This window comes from Dendrobates tinctorius, unplaced genomic scaffold (genome assembly GCF_039654945.1).
Source record: "Dendrobates tinctorius isolate UK_male_01 unplaced genomic scaffold, ASM3965494v1 ptg000058l, whole genome shotgun sequence".
Classification (NCBI taxonomy): domain Eukaryota; kingdom Metazoa; phylum Chordata; class Amphibia; order Anura; family Dendrobatidae; genus Dendrobates; species Dendrobates tinctorius.
In genome coordinates, this window is record NW_027361726.1 from 5100403 (window position 1) to 5128376 (window position 27974).

The window sequence follows — 27974 nt, forward strand, 5'->3', positions numbered from 1 at the left end:
TGGTGGTCCTTACGGAGGTCAGCTGAGTGCTCACGGAGGAGAGGCAGACCTCACTGAAGAAGATAGGGGGCTGCAGAGGTCCCGGGAGTTTTTACCTATGCCTCCAGGGTCATGAGCCACCTCCGTAAGTATGAAGATGCAAGTAAGACCCTGAGGAGGCTCCGGGAGGAGCTGCGCTGCACAAGCGCTAAAGCTGCAGGTGCCTCAAAGCCAAGGAAGAATCAGCTCCAGGCGGAGATAAAGAAACTAAAGCTTGAAATTGATGAGCTGGAGGTGAGGAAAGCCTTAATAAGAGAGAAGAGTGGTCCCTTCAAGGAAAAACTAATAAATGAAGACCGATTTAGAAAAATGGCTGATAACAGAGAGCAAAAGCAGATGGGGCTGCAGCCTAAAAGCCAGGTGGATGATGATTATGAGGATGATGACCAGCAAAAAGCCCCACCTGGCAGCCTGCAAAGTCACCAGCAGGCCACATGCAGCGAGCTCTCTGACATCTGGTCGCAGTTCTGCTGGCTCTGGGGAGGATAGTGACCACAGCGGCCAGGGAGCGGCACTAATGGCGGAGATCAAGCTCCTGGAGTCCCCAGTGTGCTTTCAGAAATTCCATCTTGGTGATGAATTACCAGAGGATGCACCTGGGGGCCAGAAGAAAAAGGGAAAGACCACCAATCCAAAGCCGCAGGAAGTTGTAAGTTATGTATATGCCCCCTTCCCTGTACCCCCTAAGTCGGCTGCAGGGTCAGCTCGCTGTATAAGCCCCGTTGCCCAGCCCGGGATCTGCTGTGGATCTGGTGCAAAGGCGCGGGGAGAGTACAGAGCACGGTAGTGAGGCGCAAAGCTCCATCTCTGCTTATAGTAGCAGGGACGTAGCAGGAAGTGCATCAGCCGAGAGGCTGGACAGTGAGGGCGGCCAGGCGGCGTGCAAACAGTCAGGACACGATACTGTGGTGCGCTCAATGGGAAGGGCAGCTCCGGTAGCCTCAGCACCCCTGAATGCTGTTGCCGCTGATCACTTAGTTGAGAAGCGGCGGCAGTGTGAGGGTTGTCGGGGCTGGGCGTTCCGAACCTCCCAAAGTCCTATTCTGTGTTGGCGCCGCTGGTCAACAAGATACTGATATAAAGGTTCAGCAGCGCCTCACAGCAGCAAAAGATCAGCGGCGTCTGATGTCAGTTGTTAAACATCGGAAATTACCAGCTGATAATGCGGAGGGCACACGTAAGACTAGGGGTGAGGTCACCACCAGTTCTGTGGAGGAGACTGAACCCCTTGCGCCTGATGATGCAGAGGTCAAAGTGTCACCCCCTGTTGTCACTGGTCCAGCAGGATTGAATGTGTTGGAAGGTATGAATGATGAAAATTCTTTGTCTAGTGGTGTGGTTGCTAGTTTAGTGGAGGGTGAGGGGGTTATGGAGGTGGGTAATAGTGATACTGTTGGTGTTGATGTGGTCACTGGTCCGGTTGCATCCCCGGTGGTGGCAGAACCTATCAGGAGTTATGCCACTGTCACCTCCGGGGGAAGTAGGGCGACCTCCTCGTCTCCAGGCTCTGGGGACAGCATGTTGCAGTGGCGTCTCCTGGAGGCTCCAAAGAAGGGGGAGAGATCACTAATGGTAGAGTGTCGAGAGGTTGATCTATCCTTCTGGATAAAGAGACATGGCCTCGGGGCCTTCCGAGAGCAAAATGGTGGGGATACAGTGTGGTCCCTCCCAACAGCTGGGCTGGGTAGTGTGCCTAGGAATGTGGTCCGTCTTCGGTGGAGAGGCAGTGATGCGTGTCCTCCAAGGTCTAAGGTTGTGGAGCTCCTGCTGAAGATGGGATTCAAGGCGATTGACATCTACGCCTTGATACATTGCTATTCCATGCCTGAGTCTGATGTCAGCTTTATTGGGCCAGAGGGGCTTGAGCTCTTCTGGTCGAATTATGAGTTGGCAAAAAATGAGCCCGGCTGGCGAGACTTTGCCATTCAGGCTGTGTCTCTCCAAAACCAAGTCAAGAAAGTGACCGTGATAACTTGTAACGAGTCACGTTCTTGTTATGACATCATGACATGGCTTGGCCGATATGGAGAGGTGGTGGAGATGCCAAAGAAGAACCGTAACGAGTTTGGTATCTGGTCAGGGGCCTGGACGTTTATGGTAAAACTTAAGCGCTCAGGTGGTACGATTGCCCACATTCCATCATCTGCCTTCCTGGGTAGGGATCGTATCCAGGTCTTCTACCAGAGGCAACCGAAGCTTTGTCACAGGTGTGGCGACCCCACACACAGCGCAAACTGCACTGTGCAGAAATGTGCATTGTGTGGGGATGTCAGCCATCTTGCTGCATCTTGTGTTGAGATTAGGTGCCACCTGTGTGGTGACTTTTGGTGATTCTGGTTGGTCTTTCTAACCGGTTCCAAACCCTTGAGAACATCTCTTCGTCTGAGGAGGAAGCTGTGTGTGAGGTTCCGGCTTCGGTGGCGCTTACAGGGGGTGCCGAGTCTTCTTCTTCTGGGAATGTAAGGTCCTTGGAAGGAGGGACTGGCCCAGAGTCCGGAGACGAGGACGATAAAAAGAAAAAGCTTGTGGGAATGGACACCTCTGTGTCATTAAAGAGGGGGAAGAATTCCTCCTCTGAGGCAGAGGATAAGGGGAGTGAGAAAAAGAAAGCCATCTTAATCACCAATGATGGCAGTACTAACTCCGTTGACGCTGGCGTCAATTATTGTCGCCAGCATAAAGTCAAATACAGCTAGATTTGCAGCCTTTGATTTTCTTAGCTGTGTTGAAGCTGACATTTAATTTTTGCAAGAGACCAGGCTGCCAAGCATGGCAGATGTGTTTAAAGCTAAGAGGGAGTGGAGACTCGGGCCCTCCTATTGGTCTCTTGCGGTCGAGCCGTATAGCGGAGTGGCGGTCCTTTTTACCGCACCGGTGGAATGCCGACGGGTTATTGAGTTAGAAATGGGGAGGTGCCTGATCTTGGATGTCCTCGTGAAGGGACAGGAGCTCTGGCTCATTAACATCTATGGTCCCCAATCTAAGTGGGACCGGAAGTGTCTCTTTGAGGATCAAGCCCTACCTTTTTACAAGTCGGCAGGTTGTCTTTGGAGGGGACTTTAATACTGTCATGAGGCCCCGAGATTGAGGAGGTTCCAGAGACAAGCTGACTTATGATAGCGTCGCCCTTAATAGTATAGCTAGTGAGGCTCACCTGGTGGATGTCCACATTCGGCACACCCCAGGCCACGAGGGGTTCACCTATCATAGAGGTAACTGTAGGTCCAGAATAGACAGGTTTTATTTAAAGGAGGAAGCTGTCTCTTCAGTAGTGTCTGTTGTTGAGGTGGAGTTCTCCGACCACTGTTTAATTTTGTTTTCTCTGAATGTAAAAGACCATCCGGATGGGAAGAGGCTTGTGGAGGCTCAATTTGTCTCTCTTGGAAGAAGCGAACAAAGACAGTCCTTTGAGGATTTTCTTCAGAGCCAAGTACCCTTACTGGATCTTTGTAGTAGTAAATCAGAGTGGTGGGAGATGTTCAATAAAAGGGTGTTGAGACTCTTCCGCCAGCTCTCAAGTCTCATGAGTCTGAGCAGGGACCGCCTGTATAAGGATCTTAGGAGGAAACTTGAGCATCTTGTCTCAATTGGAGGTAGCCACGAGGAGATCTCCAGAGTGAAATCTTTGCTTATGAGGTGTCAGTACGATAGACACGCATCTTTGTTTTTTGAGAGCGATTACGGGAAGTACCGTTTACCCAACCCTTACAGAAACTTCAAGATGTCAGTGAATACTAAAGTGGTTACAGGACTGGTCGACACTGCGGGGTCCCTGAGTCAATCCAGATCAGGGATCCTGGAGGTTGTCAGAGCCTTCTACTCGCACCTCTTGGGGAAGAGGGATCTTGGTTGGGATGAGATGTTGGCTTTCCTGGCTGAAACCATCCTCGAACCAGGGGTAGACCCCTCTCTTGACGTTTTGACAGAGATGATCAGGGAAGAGGAAGTTAAGTTGGCAATTGAAGGGCTTGCCCCCCAAAAAAAATCACCTGGTCCAGATGGCTTAACATCTGAGTTCTATAAGACCTTTAATGATGCTTTGGTTCCCCTCTTGACTGAGGTATTCAATGAGTGTCTTTCCTCAGGCACTCTGCCAAAGTCAATGAGGAGGTCTGCCCTGATCATCTTGTCAAAGGGTAAGGACCCATCTTGGATTGAGAATTGGCGTCCCACAGCACTTCTCAATACAGACAGGTTCTGGCAAAGGGGCTGGTGAAATTTCCACCCCGACTCCTTTCCAGCATTTTCTGGCCTATATTCTTATGTTTCTGTTATTATTATTATTGTTATGTTTTTCATTTTTATAATAAAAGATCTACAGGATGTAACGCGGGATCAGTACAGGATCAGTAATGTCTGTACACAGTGACTGCAGCAGCAGAATAGTGAGTGCAGCTCTGGAGTATAATACAGGATGTAACACAGGATCAGTAATGTATGTACACAGTGACTGCACCAGCAGAATAGTGAGTGCAGCTCTGGAGTATAATACAGGATGTAACACAGGATCAGTAATGTATGTACACAGTGACTGCACCAGCAGAATAGTGAGTGCAGCTCTGGAGTATAATACAGGAGGTAACTCAGGATCAGTAATGTATGTACACAGTGACTGCACCAGCAGAATAGTGAGTGCAGCTCTGGAGTATAATACAGGGTGTAACTCAGGATCAGTAATGTATGTACATAGTGACCCCACCAGCAGAATATTGAGTGCAGCTCTGGGGTATAATACAGGAGGTAACTCGGGATCAGTAATGTATGTACACAGTGACTGCACCAGCAGAATAGTGAGTGCAGCTCTGGGGTATAATACAGGATGTAACTCAGGATCAGTAATGTAATGTATGTACACAGTGACTGCACCAGCAGAATAGTGAGTGCAGCTCTGGAGTATAATACAGGAGGTAACTCAGGTTTAGTACAGGATCAGTAATGTGATATATGTACACACATTTATGGGCACAGCAATAGGGAGCACTACATGATACAGTCCGAGCTCAGACTGCGGCTGGGCCGAGCACTCACCTGGACAGTAATGAGGGCACAGGCTTTTCCACTGAATTACTTCTTTCCCATGGTTTTTTACCCAAGTCTGTAATAAGATACCAGTATTAGATAACGGAGACAGGGAGTGATAGAATATCTGTCCATGTAGTGGTGGCTTTAAAGTGGATCTCCACCAATTAAGTCCATATCATTTATAGGTACAAGAATCTGTAATATCTTAACTCTGGAACGCTTCAACAGATCCCACAGATTTGAGAGTTTTTTGTGCCATATTGTACTTCATGATAGTGGTAACATTTATTCGATATGACTTGCGTTATTTGTGAAAAAAAAAAACAAAATGGAAATTTTGGAAAAATTTAGAAAAATGTTGCCATTTTGAAATTTTTTTTATTTTTATGCCCTTAAATCAGAAAGTTTTGTTACAAAACATAGTTAATAAATAACATTTCCCACATGTCTACTTTACAGCAACAAATGTTTTTGAATTTTGAACATAACAAAAAATTAGGAAATTATCAGGGTTAAAAGTTGACCAGTGATTTCTAATTTTTTCAACAAAATTTACAAAACTTTTTTACGGACCACATTACATTTGAAGTGACTTTGAGGGACCTATGTGACAAAAAATACCCAAAAGTGACACCATTATACAAATTGCACCCTTCAAGGTGCTCAAAACCACATTCAAGAAGTTTATTAACCCTTTAGGTGCTTCATGGGAATTTTTAGAATGTGGAAGGAAAAAAAAATAAACATTTACCTTTTTCTTATTTACAAAAAAATTGACTTTAGACCGAAATTTTTATATTTTCACAAGGGTAACAGGGAAAATATGAACCCCAAAATTTGTCCAATATCTCCTGAGCATGCCGATATCCCATATGTGGGAGGGGGAAATACTGTTTGAGCGCATGGCAGGGCTCTGAAGGGAAACGGTGGAACCCCCCTACAAGTGACCCCATTTTAGAACTAAAGCCCCTCAGGCAAATTATCTATATGTGTGGTGAGCACCTTGAACCCCCAGGTGCTTCTCAGAAGTTTATAACATTTAGCCGTGAAAATAAAAATCAAAATTTTCCCACAAAAATGTTTTCTAGACTTCTGGAGTCACACACTCATAAATTAGGTGGGTTGTCATTGCTACAGAAATTCCAAACAGGTGAAGGCGAAATATGGTTTAGGTATATTTAGAAGGGAGTGGGGGATTCGGGAGTGCAGAATATGCTGAATTTCTTTTTCTTTTTTTTTTGGGGGGGGGGGCAAGCAGCCATTTCACTTTTCCAGAGCCTTTGTGCCACCAGTAACAAGGAAACTCCCCCGTATTTCCATTGACAGATGATGGACCTGAGTGGGCTCTTTTTTTTGTGGGTTGAGTTGAAACTTTCATTGGGACATGGTCTACTAAATCTTCAGCCTGCATAAACCATTAGAGATTATCAAAACAATCCATCTCAGATGGTACTTGGCTCCCAAGCGCATTGCTCACGTTCCCCACATGCTCTCAACCTTGCTGGAGGGGCTGCGGAGAGGTGGGATCACTCTTACACGTTCGGTGGTCCTGTCCTTTAGCATTGCATTACTGGGAAAAAAATCTTTGATATCATTTCATACTCCTCCCAAACCTGGCCCTAGCATTGTTAAACATCGAAGTCCCGGGCCTCCCCTACAGCTCAAGATGGATTGGCTCATTAATATTAACGGCAGCCAGACAGGGTTTAGCCTCAAAATGTAAATCCACGTCACTGCCATCAATGGAGGAAATCTGGGCAAGGGTAGACTCGTATATTTCATACAAAAGTTTGCTAGCTCCAGACTGCCAATGTGCAGACAAAACCCGACAAAGGTTGGGTCCTTGGCAAGCTATCAGACAGACATTATAATATAAACCACATCTAACCATCAGCCATCTGACCTAAACACTAATCTAATGCTTAGAGATCATAACTGTTACAAACGCAACCTTAACCCCTTTCCTACATTGGACGTAATATTTCATCCATGGGACCTGGGACTGAATATTACGTCACAGGCAATCAGCGTCGCTCACGGGGGGAGCACAGCTGATCGCAGCCGGGTGTCAGCGGATTATCACAGCTGACACCCGGCACTATGTGTCAGGGGCGGTCACAGACCGCCCCAGGCACATTAAACCCCTGGCACACTACGATCAAACATGATCGCAGTGTACCGGGGGCATAGGAGAGAAGCGCGCAGGGAGGGGGCTCCCTCCGTGCTTCCCTGCGACCCCCGGAGCGACGCGATGTGCTGCGTCGCTCTGAGAGTCCTCCTCCCTGCAGGCCCCCAGATCCAATATGGCCGCGGGGTCCTGCAGGGTGATGTCCCCCCCTTGGACAATATAATAAAGTAAAAAAAAAAAAAAAAAAACACGTGTAAAGATAAAAATCACAAAATAAATTATAAAAAAAAAATATTCCCTAATAAGATCTTTTTTATTCTAAATAAAAAAAATAAAAATAAAATTACACACCTTTAGTATCGCCGCGTCCGTAACGACCCACCCTATAAAGCTATCCACTAACCCCTTTAGTGAACCCCTTAAAGCATTGTTTTTTGCATTTTTTTTTTTTTTTTTTTTTATTATCATACCGCCGAACAAAAAGTGCAATAACGCGCGATCAAAAAGATGGATATGAATAAACATGGTACCGCTGAAAACGTCATCTTTTCCCGCAAAAAACGAGCCACCATACAGCATCATCAGCGAAAAAATAAAAAAAAGTTATAGCTCGCAGAATAAAGCGATGCAAAAATAATTATTTTTTATATAAAATTGTTTTTAATGCATAAAAGCGCCAAAATGTAAAAAAAGACAAATGAAGTATCGCTGTAATCGTACTGACCCGAAGAATAAAACCGCTTTATCAATTTTACCATATGCGGAACGGTGTAAACGCACCCCCCCCCCAAAAGAAATTCATGAAATGCTGGTTTTTGTTCATTCTGCGTCCCAAAAATCAGAATAAAAAGCTATCAAAAAATGTCACATGCCCGAAAATGGTACCAATAAAAACGTCAACTCGTCCCACAAAAAATAAGAACTCACATGACTCGGTGGGTCAAAATACGGAAAAATTATAGCGCTCAATATGTGGTGATGCATAAACTATTTTTACAATAAAAAGCGTCTTTTAGCGTATGACAGCTGCATCAATATGTGGTGATGCATAAACTATTTTTTACAATAAAAAGCGTCTTTTAGCGTATGACAGCCGCCAAACATAAAAACCTGCCATAAATAGTAAATCAAATCCCCTTTATCACCCCCTTAGTTAGGGAAAAATAATAAAATGTAAAAAAATGTATTTATTTCCATTTTTCCATTAGGGTTAGGGCTAGGTCTAGGGCTGAGATTAGGGTTAGGGGTGTGTTGGGGTTAGGGTTGGAGTTAGAATTGGGGATTTCAACTGTTTGGGCACATCAGGTGTTCTCCAAATGCAACATGGCGTTTGATCTCAATTCTAGCCAAAAAAAGTCAAATGGCGCTGCTTCCCTTCTGAGCTCTGCCATGCTCCCAAATAGTGGTTTACCCCCACATATGAGGTATCAGCGTACTGAGGACAAATTGCATAATAACTTTTGGGGTCCTGTTTCCCTTGGGAAAATAAAAATTGGGGGTGAAAAGATCATTTTTGTGGAAAAAATATGATTTTTAATTGTATGGCTGTAAGTTATAAACTTCTGTGAAGCCCCTGGGGGTTCAAAGTTCTCACCACACATCTTGATAAGTTCCTTGGGGGGGTCTAGTTTCCAAAATGGGGTTACTTGTGGGGGGTTTCCACTGTTTAGGCACATCAGGGGCTCTCCAAACGTGACATGGCGCCCGATCTCAATTCCAGCCAATTTTGCGTTGAAAAAGTCAAACGGCGCTCGTTCCCTTCCGAGCTCTGCCATGCGCCGAAACAGTGGTTCCCCCCCACATATCAGGTATCAGCGTACTCAGGACAAATTGCACAATGACTTTTGCAGTCCAATTTCTCCTGTTACCCTTTGTAAAATAAAAAAAATTGGACCTTAAGTAATTTTTTTTGTGAAAAAAAAAAAAAGTTAAATGTTCATTTTTTTTAAACATTAAAAAATTCCTGTGAAGCACCTGAGGGGTTAATAAACTTCTTGAATCTGGTTTTGAGCACCTTGAGAGGTTCAGTTTTTAGAATGGTGTCACTTTTGGGTATTTTCTATCATATAGACCCCTCAAAGTGGCTTCAAATGTGATGTGGTCCCTAAAAATAAAATGGTGTTGTAAAAAGGAGAAATCGCTGGTCAACGTTTAACCCTTATAACTTCCTAACAAAAAAAATTTTGGTTCCAAAATTGTGCTGATGTAAAGTAAACATGTGGAAAATGTTACGTATTAATTTTTTTGTGTGCCATATGTCTGTGATTTAAGGGCATAAAAATTCAAAGTTGGAAAATTGCGAAATTTTCAAAATTTTTGCCAAATTTCCGTTTTTTTCAAAAATAAACGCAAGTTATATCAATGAAATTTTACCACTGACATGAAGTACAATATGTCACGAGAAAACAATGTCAGAATCACTGGGATCCATGGAAGCGTTCCAGCATTATTACCTCATAAAGGAACAGTGGTCAGAATTGTAAAAATTGGCCTGGGCATTAACGTGCAAACCACCCTTGGGAGTAAAGGGGTTAAACACAATACCCCTCTTACTTATGGTATTACGATAGACTTGAAACTAAATAATTACCGCATGATCAAAATCAGTTAATGTTTCATGGCCCATTGTATACCTTTCCCTCTCACCCCACCCCCCTCCTTTCCCCCCTCAGTTCATATGATCCATATTTTTTGTACTACAGTTTTCCTTGGTTCTTCCATTTTTCTAGGAACAAAATCATATGTGATTTACCTATTACTGATTCTACTATCTCTGTGCTGACTGTATGACTTGTATCAGTTTCAAACTATAAAAATTTATTGGTTAAAAAAAACAAACTTTCATTGGGAACATTTTACATAACATTTGGGATCACATTTATCCTGCGCTCTACGCTGAGCTCTTACTTTGAGGTTTCCATCTAAATCTGAGTGACGTGATTCAGATGAAACCCCAGAGGGATTCATTCACTATAATGAGGTAGCAGGGTTACTCTGGACTCTGTTCAGCGGTTTCCTCTTCAGAAGTGCACAAAACTGCAGCCGACGGAACTTTTATGCAATCCTATAAAGACATACACAGCCGGATGACAGGTCACAGTGCCTCCATTTGCCTCATTATCGAATCTTCCGTCGAGGGTTCCGTCTGAATCATGTATTTCAGAGATTTACACAGAAACTCCAGTGTGAGCGCTCAGCGCAGAGTGCAGGATAAATGTGCACTGAGCCTTACTGCGATCTTTGGGAGGCAGAATGAACAAATCAACAGCAGGTGAAGAATTTGTTTTATTTATTATTTTTACACCATTCCTCATGCGGTATAAGTGATTAGGAGCTTTGCTGTTCTTTACAATCTGTCAGCGCTGCACAAGTTTGCTAGCTCTTGTGATCCGGATGTCGTCATGACAACATCGGGTCACTATGGCGACGATTGGCCCCTCGCAATGACGTTGCAGGGGCACTGATCGGAGAGCAGAGGGGGCTCCCTCCCTCTGCTTGCCTGCTAAATACTGTAATCGATAAGTATTGCAGTATTTAGGGGGTTAACGTGCCTGGAGTGGTGCAGGCAGCACTCCTTCACTGAGTGCTGGGTGTCAGCTGTCAGAATCAATGGACACCTAATGACGATCGAGCGCTTACAGCCTTTGTGCGCGCAATATCGATCACCATGATGTATCCATACACCCAAGGTCGGTAAGTACCTAGCGACCTGGATGTATGGATACGTCCAATGTTGTAAAGGAGTTAAAGAGTAACTGTCGTTGTAATTTTTAATTCATAAGTCAATAATACATGTGAAAATAAGAAACTTTGTAATAAGTTTTATTAGATAAATCTGCTTCTTTCCCTATCAGAACTGATCAGTCATGAACAAAATTCTCAATTCTGAGGTAAAATCTGTATTCCATGAACACTCTCCCATTACTGAAAGAAATGACAGTTGCTATGGATACAATTGTATGGAGGGGAGGAGCTAGACAGAGCTCCTCCCTCCTAGCTAGATAGAAGATGACAGCTGCTACTGATAGAATCTTATATCATGGGAAAGTCTTGGGATAGGAGATGGCAGTTGGTGCTTATAAAGCTCTATGGAGAACTGTGACTGTTTAAGGACAACTCAAAGCAAATTGTAATTGATCCTCTAGCTATTCACACCTCCTCTCTACATAGAATTTTATAAGCACCAACTGCCATCTATCTCAATAATATGATACTCTGTCACCACTGAATACAGATTTTTAACCATAAATTGAGGAAAGATCAAGCCAAGAGGATTTTTGAAAAAATAAAAATAAAAAAATGGTGGTTACCCTTTGTTTACGGATATAGGAGGGGATTTGGAACACCATTGAAAAGATATGAGAAACTATGGTGAAACTGACAAGCATAGAATTAAGACACTGGCTATGTTATGTTGGTGCTAACTGCTGTCAAAAACAGAGAACCAGACCTAAACAGGTTATAAAAATAATATTTATATGGGTTAGGACCATACGAAACTGGTATTAAGGGGAAGAGTGTGAGGATCCCATGCATGTACCATATATACACAATAGTGCTGGTATACCTGCAGAGTTCTGAGGTGTGGGACCACGCGTGTTGGGAGAAGATGAGAGACTGGCATCTTCCTAAATATAAAGGATCATAATGATTAAAAAAAAAAACCAAACAATTCTCACAATAGAATATCAGGCTGTGAGATGTAACGGAGATAATTCTATAGACTGACATTACATAGTGGAAGTCTAGATAATTGGGAGGTACGAAGGATTTATAGACACTCACGGTTTGGCATTCATCTTCTTTTTTATCACCAGGCTTTTCTGTCTGTGAGGCTGCTTTTCTTCTACAACATATAAGTATCAATATTGTTGCTTAAACAATATAACTACTATAATACTGCACCTTATGTACAAGAATATACCTACAATAATACTGCCCCTTATGTCCAAGAATATAACTACTATAATACTGCCACTATGTACAAGAATATAACTACTATAATACTGCCCCTATGTCCAAGAATATAACTACTATAATACTGCCCCATGTCCAAGAATATAACTACTATAATACTGCCCCTATGTACAAGAATATAACTACTATAATACTGCCCTCTATGTACAAGAATATAACTAATATAATGCTGCCCCTATGTACAAGAATATAACTACTATAATAATGCTCCTATGTACAAGAATATAACTACTATAATACTGCCCCTATGTACAAGAATATAACTACTATAATACTACTATGTACAAGAATATAACTACTATAATATTGCCCTATGTACAAGAATATAACTACGATAATACTGCTACTATGTACAAGAATATAACAACTATAATATTGCCCTATGTACAAGAATATAACTACAATAATACTGCCCCCAATGTTCAAGAATATAACTATTATAATACTGCCCCTATGTACAAGAATATAACTACTATAATACTGCCCCTATGTACAAGAATATAACTACTACAATACTGATCCTATGTACTAGAATATAACTACTATAATACTACTCCTATGTACTAGAATATAACTACTATAATACAGCTCCTATGTACAAGAATATAACTACTATAATACTGCCCCTATGTACAAGAATATAACTACTATAATACTGCTCCCTATGTCCAAGAATATAACTACTATAATACTGCCCCTATGTGCAAGAATATAACTACTATAATACTGCTCCTATGTACAAGAATATAACTACTATAATACTACCTACTATGTACATGAATGTAACTACTATAATACTGCCCCTATGTACAAGAATATAACTACTATAATACTGCTCCTATGTACAAGAATATAACTACTATAATACTGCCTCCTATGTACAAGAATATAACTACTATAATACTGCCCTCTATGTACAAGAATATAACTACTATAATACTGCCCTCTATGTAGAAGAATATAACTACTATAATACTGCCCTCTATGTAGAAGAATATAACTACTATAATACTGGCCCTATGTGCAAGAATATAACTACTATAATACTGCTCCTATGTACTAGAATATAACTACTATAATACAGCTCCTATGTACAAGAATATAACTACAATAATACTGCCCCTATGTACAAGAATATAACTATTATAATGCTGCCCCTATGTACTAGAATATAACTACTATAATACTGCTCTTATGTATAAGAATATAACTACTATAATACTGTCCCTATGTACAAGAATATAACTACTATAATAATGTTCCTATGTACAAGAATATAACTACTATAATACTGCCCCTATGTACAAGAATATAACTACTATAATACTGCTACTATGTACAAGAATATAACTACTATAATATTGCCCTATGTACAAGAATATAACTACGATAATACTGCTACTATGTACAAGAATATAACAACTATAATATTGCCCTATGTACAAGAATATAACTACAATAATACTGCCCCCAATGTTCAAGAATATAACTATTATAATACTGCCCCTATGTACAAGAATATAACTACTATAATACTGCCCCTATGTACAAGAATATAACTACTACAATACTGATCCTATGTACTAGAATATAACTACTATAATACTACTCCTATGTACTAGAATATAACTACTATAATACAGCTCCTATGTACAAGAATATAACTACTATAATACTGCCCCTATGTCCAAGAATATAACTACTATAATACTGCTCCCTATGTGCAAGAATATAACTACTATAATACTGCTCCTATGTACAAGAATATAACTACTATAATACTGCCTACTATGTACATGAATGTAACTACTATAATACTGCCCCTATGTACAAGAATATAACTACTATAATACTGCTCCTATGTACAAGAATATAACTACTATAATACTGCCTCCTATGTACAAGAATATAACTACTATAATACTGCCCTCTATGTAGAAGAATATAACTACTATAATACTGCCCTCTATGTAGAAGAATATAACTACTATAATACTGGCCCTATGTGCAAGAATATAACTACTATAATACTGCTCCTATGTACAAGAATATAACTACAATAATACTGCCCCTATGTACAAGAATATAACTATTATAATGCTGCCCTTATGTACTAGAATATAACTACTATAATACTGCTCTTATGTATAAGAATATAACTACTATAATACTGTCCCTATGTACAAGAATATAACTACTATAATATTGCTACTATGTACAAGAATATAACTACTATAATATTGCCCTATGTGCAAGAATATCACTACAATAATACTGCCCCCTATGTCCAAGAATATAACTATTATAATGCTGCCCCTATGTACAAGATATAACTACTATAATACTGCTCCTATGTACAAGAATATAACTACTATAATACTTCCCCTATGTACCAGAATATAACTACTATAATACTGCCCCCTATGTCAATGAATATAACTACTATAATACTCCCCCATGTCCAAGAATATAACTACTATAATACTGCCACTATGTACAAGAATATAACTACTATAATACTGCCACTATGTACAAGAATATAACCACTATAATACTGCCCCCATATGCAAGAATATAACTACTATAATACTGCCCCTATATACAAGAATATAACTACTATAATGCTGCCTCGTATGTACATGATTATAACCACTATAATACTGCCACTATGTACAAGAATATAGCTACCTGGTATTCTCAACTCTCAAAAATTTATGGCAAATCTATAGGATAAGCAGTCAACGTCTGAAATGAGAATACCCCTTTAATTCATCACAACGTTCTTAGAGTACTGAACCTTTTTGCCAGCAGTTTATTCATTTCTTCCATTAATCCTCCTCCTCCGCTTCCACTGCTTGTTCGATTGGCATCAGTCTTGGAAGCACCGCAGGGACTAGAACTTCCTGAACCATCTTCTGGCTTCAAGGAGAAAATATATTTAAAAAAAAAAAAAAAAAAGTTGATGGAAAAAAATGCCCTTGAGTATCATTTTATTAGATTTTGCTCTCTGAATGTGATGTAACTTCCATTTCTCGGCCTCAGAGGTATACAGCGATTTCTCAATATGATGATATTACAGGGAATGTAGATATATATGTCTCACCCGTTGTACTTTCCTTAGTTTGGCACCGGCCAGAGCTGCTGCCAGCCCGGATGCTGGGCTATCTTCATATACTACCCCTTGGCTTCCTCCAGCTGGTAGCGGAGGGGCAGGTGGCGGGGTAGCTCCTGATGGCGGTAGAGGAACAACAGGCGGTGGTGGAGGGCCACTGGATGCAGCAGGTACTACCCCAACTGAAGCTACCATAGTTGAAGTAGAGAGATGGCCTGGAGGGACCATGGGACCTTCAAAAATAAAATTATTTCTTTGTTAGGCAAGGGGATAATGACAGATCACTAAAGAACTGCTTATTGATGGTTTCCTTGTAGAAATGGGAGACTTTTTTTTTTTTTTTTGTTCTACAATGTAAAAGATAAAATGTAAAGAAAAAAAGTGAATGATTGAGAAAAAAAAGTCATTAAAAGATAGGTTAGCTTAGTGTATAGGCAATGTTAAAGCTGAGGCTTGAATATTTGAAAATGGGGTTGAAAATACTGTGAAATTTCTCTTTACTATAGTAAAAAATATACAATCTGTAGGGAAAAGTCTTCCATCTATGAATTGGGAAAATAACCCTCATACCAGGGACAAGAGAGCAGACATGAATAGGACTTCAAGGTGATCTTTCACTCAATGTATGCAAGTACTAGATTGGTGCTTTTGCATGTTAACTACCCTAATTAGAAAATATCACCGCTCTGGCGGTGTGCACAGGTTACGGTAGTGACTCAAGTAGGACGGCTGCATGAAGACACTACCATTGTTTTTCCCCACCTGATGGTTTTCCATTTTCAGTCAAGTGGACCAGAGACGCTCTAAAATAAGAGCGGGTACTCGCCACCTCCAGCTCGGTGTCTGGGCTACAGCTAATCACGGAGCTCACCGCACAAGCCCCTGAGATAAATGATTAGCTGCAGCGGTGATGTGCGTCCTCAATGTGACGTTACCACTTCAGCCAAAACACTGAGATCCAGGTAGCCGATGCTGGACCCAAGGAGGGTGCATACCCGTTCTGTTGAATTTAGAGAATTTGAGGTTCATTTTCCCTGTAAGTGAAAAACCCTTTTAAAGGACATGGCCATCATTAGGACATTATTTGGTTGCATATATGTTTGGTCTAAAAATATGTTTAGAATAGGGTTTCATTAAAAATGTTGACCTATTTGTCTTCTACAGCCTCTATATAAGTGTATATAGCAGACTGCAGAATTAGCTAGCAGAGAAACAGTCAGTGAGTTGCTCTTATGGCAGGGTCTCCAAGTCTTCTCTCTCTATTCTTGAGTTGAACTTTAATGTAGTCCTAAATCTGCATAGAAGACTGTTCAAGAGAAAGGGTTAAGGTGGATTCATACTGCAGAATTTGCCAATAATCTTGCCATCTATGAATAAACAAAACGCTCGTTCATCTTGTGAAATGACGGTCATTTTTGGCTTGGTTAAAGATCACTGTTCTCGGAAGCACATCATCCTGTGTAAACAGAACCTGTGCTGCCGAGAGCCATGGTAGTTTATGAGCCCTGTACGGCCTATTACTGGTTGTTCTGTGCACCTATTAAATGACCACCAATGGGCAGATAAACCATATAGTAATCGGCAGTCGTTTAACACCGCTGATCATTTAATGTAAACGCAACCTTAGGGTGTGTGCACACGTTGGGGATTTGTCTGCGGATCCGCAGCAGTTTTCCATGGGATGTACAGTACCATGTTATCCTATGGAAAACAAAAACCGCTGTGCACATGCTGTGGGAAAATCGGCGTGGAAACGCAGCGGTTTATTTTCCGCAGCATGTTAATTCTTTGTGCGGATTCCACAGCGTTTTTACATCTATTCCATTCTAGGAATCCGCAGGTGTAAAAAGGCAGGCAAAATCCGCAGGCTATCCGCAGGTAAAATGCAGGCATTTTGACCTTCGGATTCTTCAGATTCCGCGCGGAAAAATCCGCAGACAAATCCGCAACGTGTGCACATACCCTTCCAATCCCTGAGAATCCCTGGAACAAGCTATCTGACTGATTTACTGATTACTTACTCTGCTAGGTACAGTGATACATAGAGGCTGTAGAAAATAGGTTTTGATCAAAATAAATGCATGTAATTAAAAGAAGGCATGTTCTCTTTGACATACACTAGGGTCCATCAGAATTTCGGTGTTTTTGACAGTAACATGTGGCTGTAGAGTAATTTATTCTTCTAGTTCTAAAAGCAGAACCCCAGTGGGACACATTGTAGCATTGTGTGTGTTTGTGTCTAATAAATATGTATACATTTTATGTGATACCACTGACTCCTCAACCTTTGAAAATATAACACAGAGGAGGAAAAGTTGGGGAATGATGGAAACCACAGGATGGATAGACCTGTAACTGGTCTGCAAATGATGAAAAAAAAAGAACAAAGTTTCCAAAACCTCTGGATTTATTGAGTATAGAGTGTGAGCGCCCAGTGCAGGAATCCTCGCACTTGCACACGTTGGCTGCTATCAGTGGAGTTTTTAATGGTCTGAGGACGGTTCTGTCGCTCTAAATGTATTTGAGCAAATCCTCCGAATCCGCTGCTGGCAGCTCCCAGTGCAATTGGAGACCGGATGGGACTCGATGGAAGACAAGTCTGGAGATTCTGCAGGCCATGGAGTCAGACTCAGAGGCATGGCCGCACCACTGGTTTCACGGACAAATAAATGTGATGCCGAGCCTAGTGCACCTGGTAAGGTGTCTGGCTTACGTCATGCTACACCAAGGGAACGTCACACCAGTCCTCTTCCTTGGATTAGGATGTGTGAGGCATGATGTACAGTAGTTGAAACCAATGGTGCCGCCATTTTTTCAAAGTGTCCCAGGAGCTGTTATTTAACATGACGTCATCGGGACATATGTTGCTTGTGCCTGCGTGGCCTAAACGTGCCCTCATGGCTGCAGCATCACCAGCCTTGTCTCCCATCGAGCACATGTGGTCCGTCATTAGTCGATGATTACACGGGAGCTGCCAGCAGCGGATCTTGGTCATTTCTCCAAGTGCATTCAGCGGCAGAAGCTTCCTCGGCCATTAATGCAATCCTGACCTTGGTTCCTGTTAATGAGGTTATTTTTGCACTGGTTGCTCATATTTCATTCTAAATAAACTGAGAAGTTTTAGAAACTTGTTTCCATTTTTCCATAACTTGCAGATCATTAGTATGCTTAAAAGTTCTGGGATTTTCATCATTTTATGACCTTTCCTTCTCATTTACAATTTCAATGTTGAGTGTAAATATTGTGTGTGTGTATGTATGTGTATGTATGTGTATGTATATGTGTGTGTGTGTATATATATATATATATATATATATATATGTATGTGTGTATATATATATATATATATATATATATATATATATATGTACAGTATATAATATGTCAGCAGCAATCATAAAGAACCCACAAAATGTAAGGCGAATATATTATGACCGTGTTGTCAGTCCCCATGGGTGATACTATGCCACCTTAGTCTAACTTCCTGGCACATAGTGACACAAAGCTAAAGTCTTGTGATCTCTATTTTGTGATAAAATGTTCCCATTGTTGTGCCTTTGACATCTTAAATGTATGACTTGCAAATAAGTTAGTGACCCTCCACTCCTACCCATCTCTTCTGTCATTATCATTCCTTTATACGTTAACCTTATAGGTGGTCATGTTAAATACTTCTAACAATTACTTTGGTTTTACTTTAGTGAGTGATCTTGACATCCAAAGCGCCTTGAACATTTTGCTGGCTTCCGATTGGCTCTAACAGACAAGCAATATACTTAGTGTCCAACATGGCACCATTGGCATGCAAGACTAGTCAGTGGTCCTCGCCAGCATAGAGCATGATTCCCTATGGTGATCACGAAACTATTTTTAGTGCTAAATATAACGACATCATTCTGGGGGACCGGGCCCATCTATGTATTATTTGGTTGGGCTGGCTTCTAATACCACATTTCCCATGTTGTGGCCGCTGCATGGAAGCACATGACTGTTTCTGTAGCCGGATCCTCAGCAATTGCTATGATTGCATATTCGGCTTCTATTTCTGAAACCTGTTTGCATCCCCATTAAGCTTTGGATAGCACTAACCAGCTTCTAGGAGCAGCAGAATGTTCAATGCAGCTCTGGATGTAAAATATCTATATATACCTTATTCTAAAAATAAGACAAGATACTGTATGTAAAAGGATGTCAGACTCTCCCAGGCAGGATCCTGTAACTATGGATCCCCTTTAATTGGGGGTTCAGAAAAAAAAACCAAGAGCATGCATTTCTGTGACTAGACATCAACACAAATCCCATGACATTTTCTGCTTATCGAGTGACTTGTACTTACTTAACTGGGAAATGGCGGATGTCATATAATGTGTAGTCCTCTTGGACAAATTCAGCTCAGATACAGCAGCATAAGGGGGAGGTAATGAAACAAAATGTGATGTGGACTGGTAAGATGGTTGAGAAGGTTGACAGGAGGTGTGGAAAGGTTGAGCAGAAGCATGAGTCAGAGTCCCAGCCGGGCTTGCAATGACTGGCAATTGAGGGAGGGGTACAGTTTCTAGGCAGGACAGAAAGGACCGGTCGTAGCTTTTAACTTGGGCTTTCTGAGAACTTAATGGAATCTGAGTTGAGTGTGGTTCATCTGCTTGGTCATCTGGCCCTATCTGATGAGGTAAATTTGAGTTTTGGACCATTTTGTCAAGACCTCCTCTACTCCTCACGTTCTGGGCAGGAATCACGGGAAGAGTTGCTGGAATTAGGAGTTGTGGAGACACGTTCTGGTGAAGCACAGGTAAAGCCACAGAAGGAGAAGAAGAGCGGGACGAAAAGGACACAGAGGGATGCTTTACAGACTGATGAGAAGTTAATGGAGAATGGGAATTTGGTGGTGGTGGGGATAGGGAAATTTGCTTGACACTTCGGGATAGGGTCCCATTACTTGGCCAGATTGGAGAAAAGGCAGAGGCTTGGGATGCGGAAGACTCCAATCCAGACAGACTGTTAGACGGCAACTCTGGGGAATCGTTGCTTCTGTTAGAAGACTTTTGAGTGGATATATTACTAGGTTCAGGGACAGGAGATGCTGAAGAGATAGCTTTGGCGTAAGATGGTGGTGGGATAGTACCAGCGGAAGGAGATGTTCTGTAGTTATTGTAGTCAGGAGGAGGAGACTGGCAGTGGGTAGGGGAGGAAGATACGTTTATCTGAAGGGTGGAAACTAAAAAAAGAAAAAATAAAATGAAAAGAGCAAAATGGGCATTTATCAAGGGCAACAAATCAGGCAGAGGGTTTAGGAAAGCTGGCAGTGCGGGAGACAGATGGAAACAGAAAGTAAAAAATGATGGCTGCATGCACAGACCTTTATGGTTACAAATAAAATAAACAACGAGGGGTCCACGTTTCCAAGGATAGTAAAAATGCAGAAAATAGGGATTTTCCAATCTCAACAGATATAACACTTTTGTATCTATTTCTGAAGAACATTGATGAGATTTACCAATTATTGGGACAATTTTGGCTCCTGGGTTGGTTCTTCATCAGCGTCTACTATGCTGACTAGTTGCCGCAACTCTGCCAATCAAAATGTAATATGTAAATATAGAAATGAAACTAAAAAATGAACTAAATGGTATAACTATGGGATGTAAAGAACCTGGGGAAGATAATTGTGGGATGTTCTTTAACCATCTGGATGATGAGAATATTTCTTGCTGGAGCAAGACTTTATTTTTGTTATCTGATCCTCTAGATCAGTGTTCCCCAACTCCGGTCTATGGGGACTGAGAATGGCAGACCATCCCACAAGGTTTGCTATTAGGGAATAAAAAATTTGACAGGTTTCTTAATCCTATAGTTTACCCCAAAGCATCAGGTGCCCAGAAACTGCTTACTCCACCATAGAAATATGGGGCCAAGTGTACAGTTTACTCAGGGGGTGGTGGCACAAGTGCAAACCCACTGGGAGCTGTCTAAATCTGAATATAGTAAGCGCCTTAATGGTGGCTGCTGTAGCAGGGAGTTTAGGGCACTTGTGCAAAACCGTGCCACCATTGTAGATCTTAAACGAGTAACCTCACCAATGTTCTCTAGTTCATATAGATACAAAGAGATACAATTCTGTTGGAAGTAAAACCTTTCTGAAGAAAATAAAACAACAAAACCTTAAAGGCTATGAACTCCTTTTGCATGTCAGTGAGTGGATTGTATGTATTATGTGCAATGAAAAATGTCAGCATTTAATTTTGTTTTTTTTTTTGTTTCTCTTCAACAGCTGCCATGTAATAAAATACACAGTAAACTGCTGGATTCTGTTAAACCTCAATCATCACAGCCGCCTTCTTGTCTCTGTTCCAGAACCTAGACTGCAGTTTCGTTTGGTGTGAGATCTGAACTGCAGGCAACAGAGTAGGGAGATGGCGTGGAGACTGAGCTCACAGGAAGCCTGCTAACCAGATTGATGCCGGGCAGCATCGAGCAGCTTGCATTGCGTTGTAAGACATGCATGCTGCTGAAGCAAAACTGTAAAATTAAAAACCAATTGCAGAAATATTTTATTACAGCTAATACATACAATGCAATAAAGAAAACATGTAGAGATGCCCATAGCCTGTAAGTACCTTCAATATAGCAGTGCCATATATCAGTAACCACATTATATTTTTAAGGATCTTTACGCAGGACCAATACTGGCAAAATCCTGAGGCTGCAGAATTAAATGGGCAGTGTTTTCACATTTTTTAGTGTTTTCTTCATATTAATAAATCACAACATATCAGACGGGCAAATAAGGACACTTAAGGCCTAATGCATGAAAGACTCACTCATGCAGACTCCATCATACACCTCAACAGTCTCGGTTGCACACATATGCAGAAACACTACAAGAAGCAGCATTACTATCTACAAAACCAGGTAGCTAATATAGCAAAGGAGGATACAAAATTACCAAAGCCATATTCCACTCAAAATCTGAAAAATTGCAGTGTATTTCTCCCTATGTCTCGCTCAGAGGTACAGGAAGCTGAAATACAAGGAGCTATTTGTAGAGTCCTCAGACTAAAAGCAGTGACATGGATGGAGTGCTGTGATCACTATATCGGTGCAGAAAAAATAGCCATTTAGTGCAATGATCTCCACACCCTGCATTAGTGAGTCTAGAAGACTAATATCATCATAGGAGTCATGTTATGTGACTGTAATGCTAAACTTGGATTAAAGATGCCTCTCTTCTTCCTAAAGCAGTGCCACACCTGTTTACAGGTTATGTGTGGTACTGCAGATGGCCTCCGTTCATTCCAATGGAACTGCATGCCAGATGCAACCTGAAGATACTTGTGGTGCAGTGTTAGGAATAAAGACTTCTATTCCTTGGTGGCCCATATTTTTCCCCATAGTTACACTTCAAATTTTCTAGTTTTTCTCTTTCACTGAAGAATACAATTTTGTGATCTGAGCAGAACTGCGGCTGGTAATATGGCTTGTACATTTGGGGGCTGTGAAGTCAGTATTGGAGGTGCAGCTCCGCTATAATTGTTACATGAGAAGACACATTTTTCATTCTTTTTGTCAGATGCTTGGGGGACACTTTCCTTCTGGTCTTAGGGAATTTTCTGGGACTACTTCAGAGATTCCATAAAACAATCCCAGTCACGTACAACAGGATAGGGAAGGAAATAACACTGCCCTGACAAAAAGCAGCGTCACAGCGTGATATCTCCACCGGAGGGAGGCCGAAATACAAGGGAGAGGAAGGGCGATTATGTCTGCCTATGTACCTAAGCATTTCACGTAATATACTGCCTACTGAGCTGCTGTATGTATGCCTAATGTGTGATACGCTCTCATGATCCAGTGTATTTATTTTATTTATTTTACCCACTTATATAGTGCCATTAATTCCACAGCGCTTTACAGACATTATTGGCACTGTCCCCATTGGGGCTCACAATATACAGGGTGGGCCATTTATATGGATGCACCTAAATAAAATGGGAATTGATGGTGATATCAACTTCCTGTTTGTGGCACATTAGTATATGTGAGGGGGAAACTTTTCAAGATGGGTGGTGACTAGTGTTGAGCATTCCGATACCGCAAGTATCGGGTATCGGCCGATACTTGCTGTATCGGAATTCCGATACCGACTTCCGATATTTTTTCAATATCGGAATTCGGAATCGGAAGTTCAAAGTTGATTGACGGCCTGACGTCATCATGATGCGCGGTGTGTGCGCATCATGATGCGCCGTCATTTCGGGCCTTCCGGGGGTCTCTGCCGGCCTGCCGGGGGGCTGTGCCGGCCTGCCGGGGGGGCTGTGCAGGCTCCGGGGGGCTGTGCCGGCCTGCCGGGGGGCTGTGCCGGCCTGCAGGTGGTCTGTGCAGGCTTCGGGGGTCTGTGCAGGCATCGTCCGATGGGACTACAAGTCCCATCGGGCGATGCCTGCTACCATGACAGTGATTGACACATTAGCCAATGATGGGACAGTAGTAGTCCCATCATCCGGCTAATGTGTTAAATGTTAAAAAAAAAAAAAAAAAATACTACATACATACTACATGCATGCTACATACATACTACATGCTACATACATACTGCATGCTACATACATACTACATACATACTACATGCATGCTACATACATACTACATGCTACATACATACTACATATATACTACATACATGCTACATACATACTGCATGCTACATACATACCACATACATACTACATACTACATATATACTACATGCATGCTACATACATACTACATGCTACCTACATACCACATACATACTACATACATGCTACATACTACATACATGCTACATGCATGCTACATGCATGCTACATGCATGCTACATACATACTACATGCATGCTACATACATACTACATGCTACATACATACCACATACATACTACATACATACTACATATATACTACATGCATGCTACATACATACTACATGCATGCTACATACATACTACATGCTACATACATACCACATACATACTACATGCTACATACATACCACATACATACATGCTACATACATACTACATATATACTACATGCATGCTACATACATACTGCATGCTACATACATACTACATACATACTACATACATACCACATATATACTACATACATACAATACATTCATACAATACATACATAGACATACAGTACATATAACATAGAGTAACATACTTACCAATACTTGTCACATTGTTCCCCGAAGCCATTGTCGTCTACGGAATAAATATTAACATAACAAACCACAAAAATACTCACCCACGATCCGAAGCAGTCCACGAGTGTGTCCCACGACGATCTTGGGTAGAGAACTGCAGCATCAGATGATGCTGCCGTTCTCTACGGGCTGCAGGAATCCAATGACGGAAGGTAGGTATCCTTCCGCACTGTATTCCTCCGCCACTTAAAAAAAAAAAATAGTCCCTAGTCTCACTTTATGCCATTGCTGTGTGGGAATTTCCCACGCAGCAATGGCATAAAGTGAGACTAGGGACTTTTTTTTTTTTAAGTGGCGGAGGAATACAGTGCGGAAGGATACCTACCTTCCGTCATTGGATTCCTGCAGCCCGTAGAGAACGGCAGCATCATCTGATGCTGCAGTTCTCTACCCAAGATCGTCGTGGGACACACTCGTGGACTGCTTCGGATCGTGGGTGAGTATTTTTGTGGTTTATGTTAATATTTATTCCGTAGACGACAATGGCTTCGGGGAACAATGTGACAAGTATTGGTAAGTATGTTACTCTATGTTATATGTACTGTATGTCTATGTATGTATTGTATGAATGTATTGTATGTATGTAGTATATATGTGGTATGTATGTAGTATGTATGTAGCATGCAGTATGTATGTAGCATGCATGTAGTATATATGTAGTATGTATGTAGCATGTATGTATGTGGTATGTATGTAGCATGTAGTATGTATGTGGTATGTATGTAGCATGTAGTATGTATGTAGCATGCATGTAGTATATATGTAGTATGTATGTAGCATGTAGTATGTATGTAGCATGTAGTATGTATGTAGCATGCATGTAGTATGTAGCATGCATGTAGTATATATGTAGTATGTATGTAGCATGCATGTAGCATGCAGTATGTATGTAGCATGCATGTAGTATATATGTAGTATGTATGTAGCATGTAGTATGTATGTGGTATGTATGTAGCATGTAGTATGTATGTAGCATGCATGTAGTATATATGTGGTATGTATGTAGCATGTAGCATGCATGTAGTATATATGTAGTATGTATGTAGCATGCAGTATGTATGTAGCATGCATGTAGTATATATGTAGTATGTATGTAGCATGCATGTAGTATGTATGTAGCATGTAGTATGTATGTAGCATGCATGTAGTATGTATGTAGTATGTAGCATGTAGTATGTATGTAGCATGCATGTAGTATATATGTAGTATGTATGTAGTATATATGTAGTATGTATGTTGCATGTAGTATTTATGTAGTATGAATGTAGCATGTATGTAGTATGTAGTATGAATGTAGCATGTATGTAGTATGCATGTTGTATGTATGTAGCATGTAATTTTTTTTTTTTTTACATTTAACACATTAGCCGGATGATGGGACTACTACTGTCCCATCATTGGCTAATGTGTCAATCACTGTCATGGTAGCAGGCATCGCCCGATGGGACTTGTAGTCCCATCGGACGATGCCTGCACAGCCCCCCGGCAGGCCGGCACAGCCCCCCGGCAGGCCGGCACAGCCCCCCGGCAGGCCGGCACAGCCCCCCGGAGCCTGCACAGCCCCCCGGAGCCTGCACAGCCCCCCGGCAGGCCGGCACAGCCCCCCGGCAGGCCGGCACAGCCCCCCGGAGCCTGCGCAGCCCCCCGGCAGGCCGGCACAGCCCCCCGGCAGGCAGGCACAGCCCCCCGGAGCCTGCACAGCCCCCCGGCAGGCCGGCACAGCCCACCGGAGCCTGCACAGCCCCCCGGCAGGCCGGCACAGACCACCAGAGCCTGCACAGACCCCCTGGCAGGCCGGCACAGCCCCCCGAAAGGCCCGTACAGACCCCAGAGAGGCTGTACAAGGGCAGGAAAGGGTTTTTCTTATTCCGATACCGGAAGTCCCATAGACTTGAATGGGACTTCCGGTATCGGAATCGGCGATACCGATACTTTTTTTAAAGATCGGCCGATACCATCCGATACGATACTTTGAAGTATCGGACGGTATCGCTCAACTCTAGTGGTGACCATGGCGGCCATTTTGAAGTCGGCCATTTTGGATCCAACTTTATTTTTTTCAATGGGAAGAGGGTCATGTGACACATCAAACTTATTGAGAATTTCACAAGAAAAACAATGGTGTGCTTGGTTTTAACGTAACGTAACTTTATTCTTTCATGAGTTATTTACAAGTTTATGACCACTTCTAAAATGTGTTCAAAGTGCTTCCCATTGTATTGGATTGTCAATGCAACCCTCTTCTCCCACTCTTGACACACTGATAGCAACACCACAGAAGAAATGCTAGCACAGGCTTCCAGTATCCGTTGTTTCAGATGCTGCACATCTCGTATCTTCACAGCATAGACAATTGCCTTCAGATGACCCCAAAGATAAGTCTAAGGGGGTCAGATCGGGAGACCTTGGTGGCCATTCGACTGGCCCATGACGTCCAATCCACTTGCCAAGAAACTGTTCATGTAGGAATGCTTGGACCTGACACCCAAAATTGATGGTATGGTGTGGTATATGGGGTACAAAGATAGTGGGGCCATTCTTCATCAGTGGAAACCTCAATGACACTGGATATCTGAAATTGCTACATGATAATGTGTTGCCCTCTTCATGCACTGAAGATGGCACGTTCCCCGAGTTTTTCCAGCAAGATGGTGCACCACCACATTATGGGTGTCAGGCCCGAGCATTCCTACTAGGAATCTGACCCCCTTAGACAAGCATTTCTTCTGCAGTGTTGCTATCAGTGTGTCAAGAGTGGGAGAAGAGGGTTGCATTGACAATCCAACACAATGGGCAGCACTTTGTATACATTTTATAAGAGGTCATAAACTTGTAAATAACTCATGAAAGAATAAAGTTCTCTCGCTCTCTTGCTCTCTCTCTAGCCCTTATTTATCATTTGTCTTTATTTTTTTAAGCAACTTTTTTTTGTTTTTTGTTTTTTTACTGATTTTTTTTTTTTTTTTTTTTTGTGTACTTTTTTTTGTCCTGCCAAATTATTTAAAATTGCGTATGGGCAATGGTTTTACACAAAATCAAAGTGCTTTTTTTTTGTCTCTGTTTGAGTTTTTATCAAGCAAAAAAAGACACGATCCTTGTAAATATCGCACGTTAGTCTTGGACTGCACAAAAAAAAAACAAGATAGATTTTCCACTCCACTAGGGCACGGCAGTACAATGGCACAAAAATAGGCTACAACCTTGGCATAAGGAACACTGCGCCCACTTTATTGAACAAAAGGCGGAAAATGACAAAACTTAGGAAAAAAATGGCTTAAAAAAAAAAGACTGAACTGAAATAATAAGGCGCAAACATAATTGCTTCTTTTTTTCTGGAGTAAAAATGGTTCTAAAATGAGGATGAATCAGGGCTCTGGTTCCCTGAGCGCCATCACCGGTAAGGGTATGTTCCCACAAGTACAAAGTATGTCATCATTTACTCAAAAC

The 27974-nt window shown here is 41.7% G+C and overlaps 1 protein-coding gene across 6 annotated transcripts in view; it reads right to left on the reverse strand.

Annotated features, from left to right (window-relative positions):
- The window catches only part of EVL (Enah/Vasp-like), a 228273-nt gene that overhangs the window by 6155 nt on the left and 194144 nt on the right, over positions 1-27974 (reverse strand). For 5 of the 6 annotated variants that reach the window (XM_073577960.1, XM_073577961.1, XM_073577957.1 and 2 more), the window contains exons 6-11: positions 19615-20493; positions 15270-15511; positions 14964-15085; positions 11975-12035; positions 11757-11817; positions 5068-5134 (exon numbers count right to left, since the gene is read on the reverse strand). In XM_073577960.1, coding sequence (XP_073434061.1) covers positions 5068-5134; positions 11757-11817; positions 11975-12035; positions 14964-15085; positions 15270-15511; positions 19615-20493 — 1432 coding nt within the window. The remainder of the gene's footprint in view (positions 1-5067; positions 5135-11756; positions 11818-11974; positions 12036-14963; positions 15086-15269; positions 15512-19614; positions 20494-27974) is intronic. The other variant, XM_073577962.1, reaches the window with a different exon arrangement.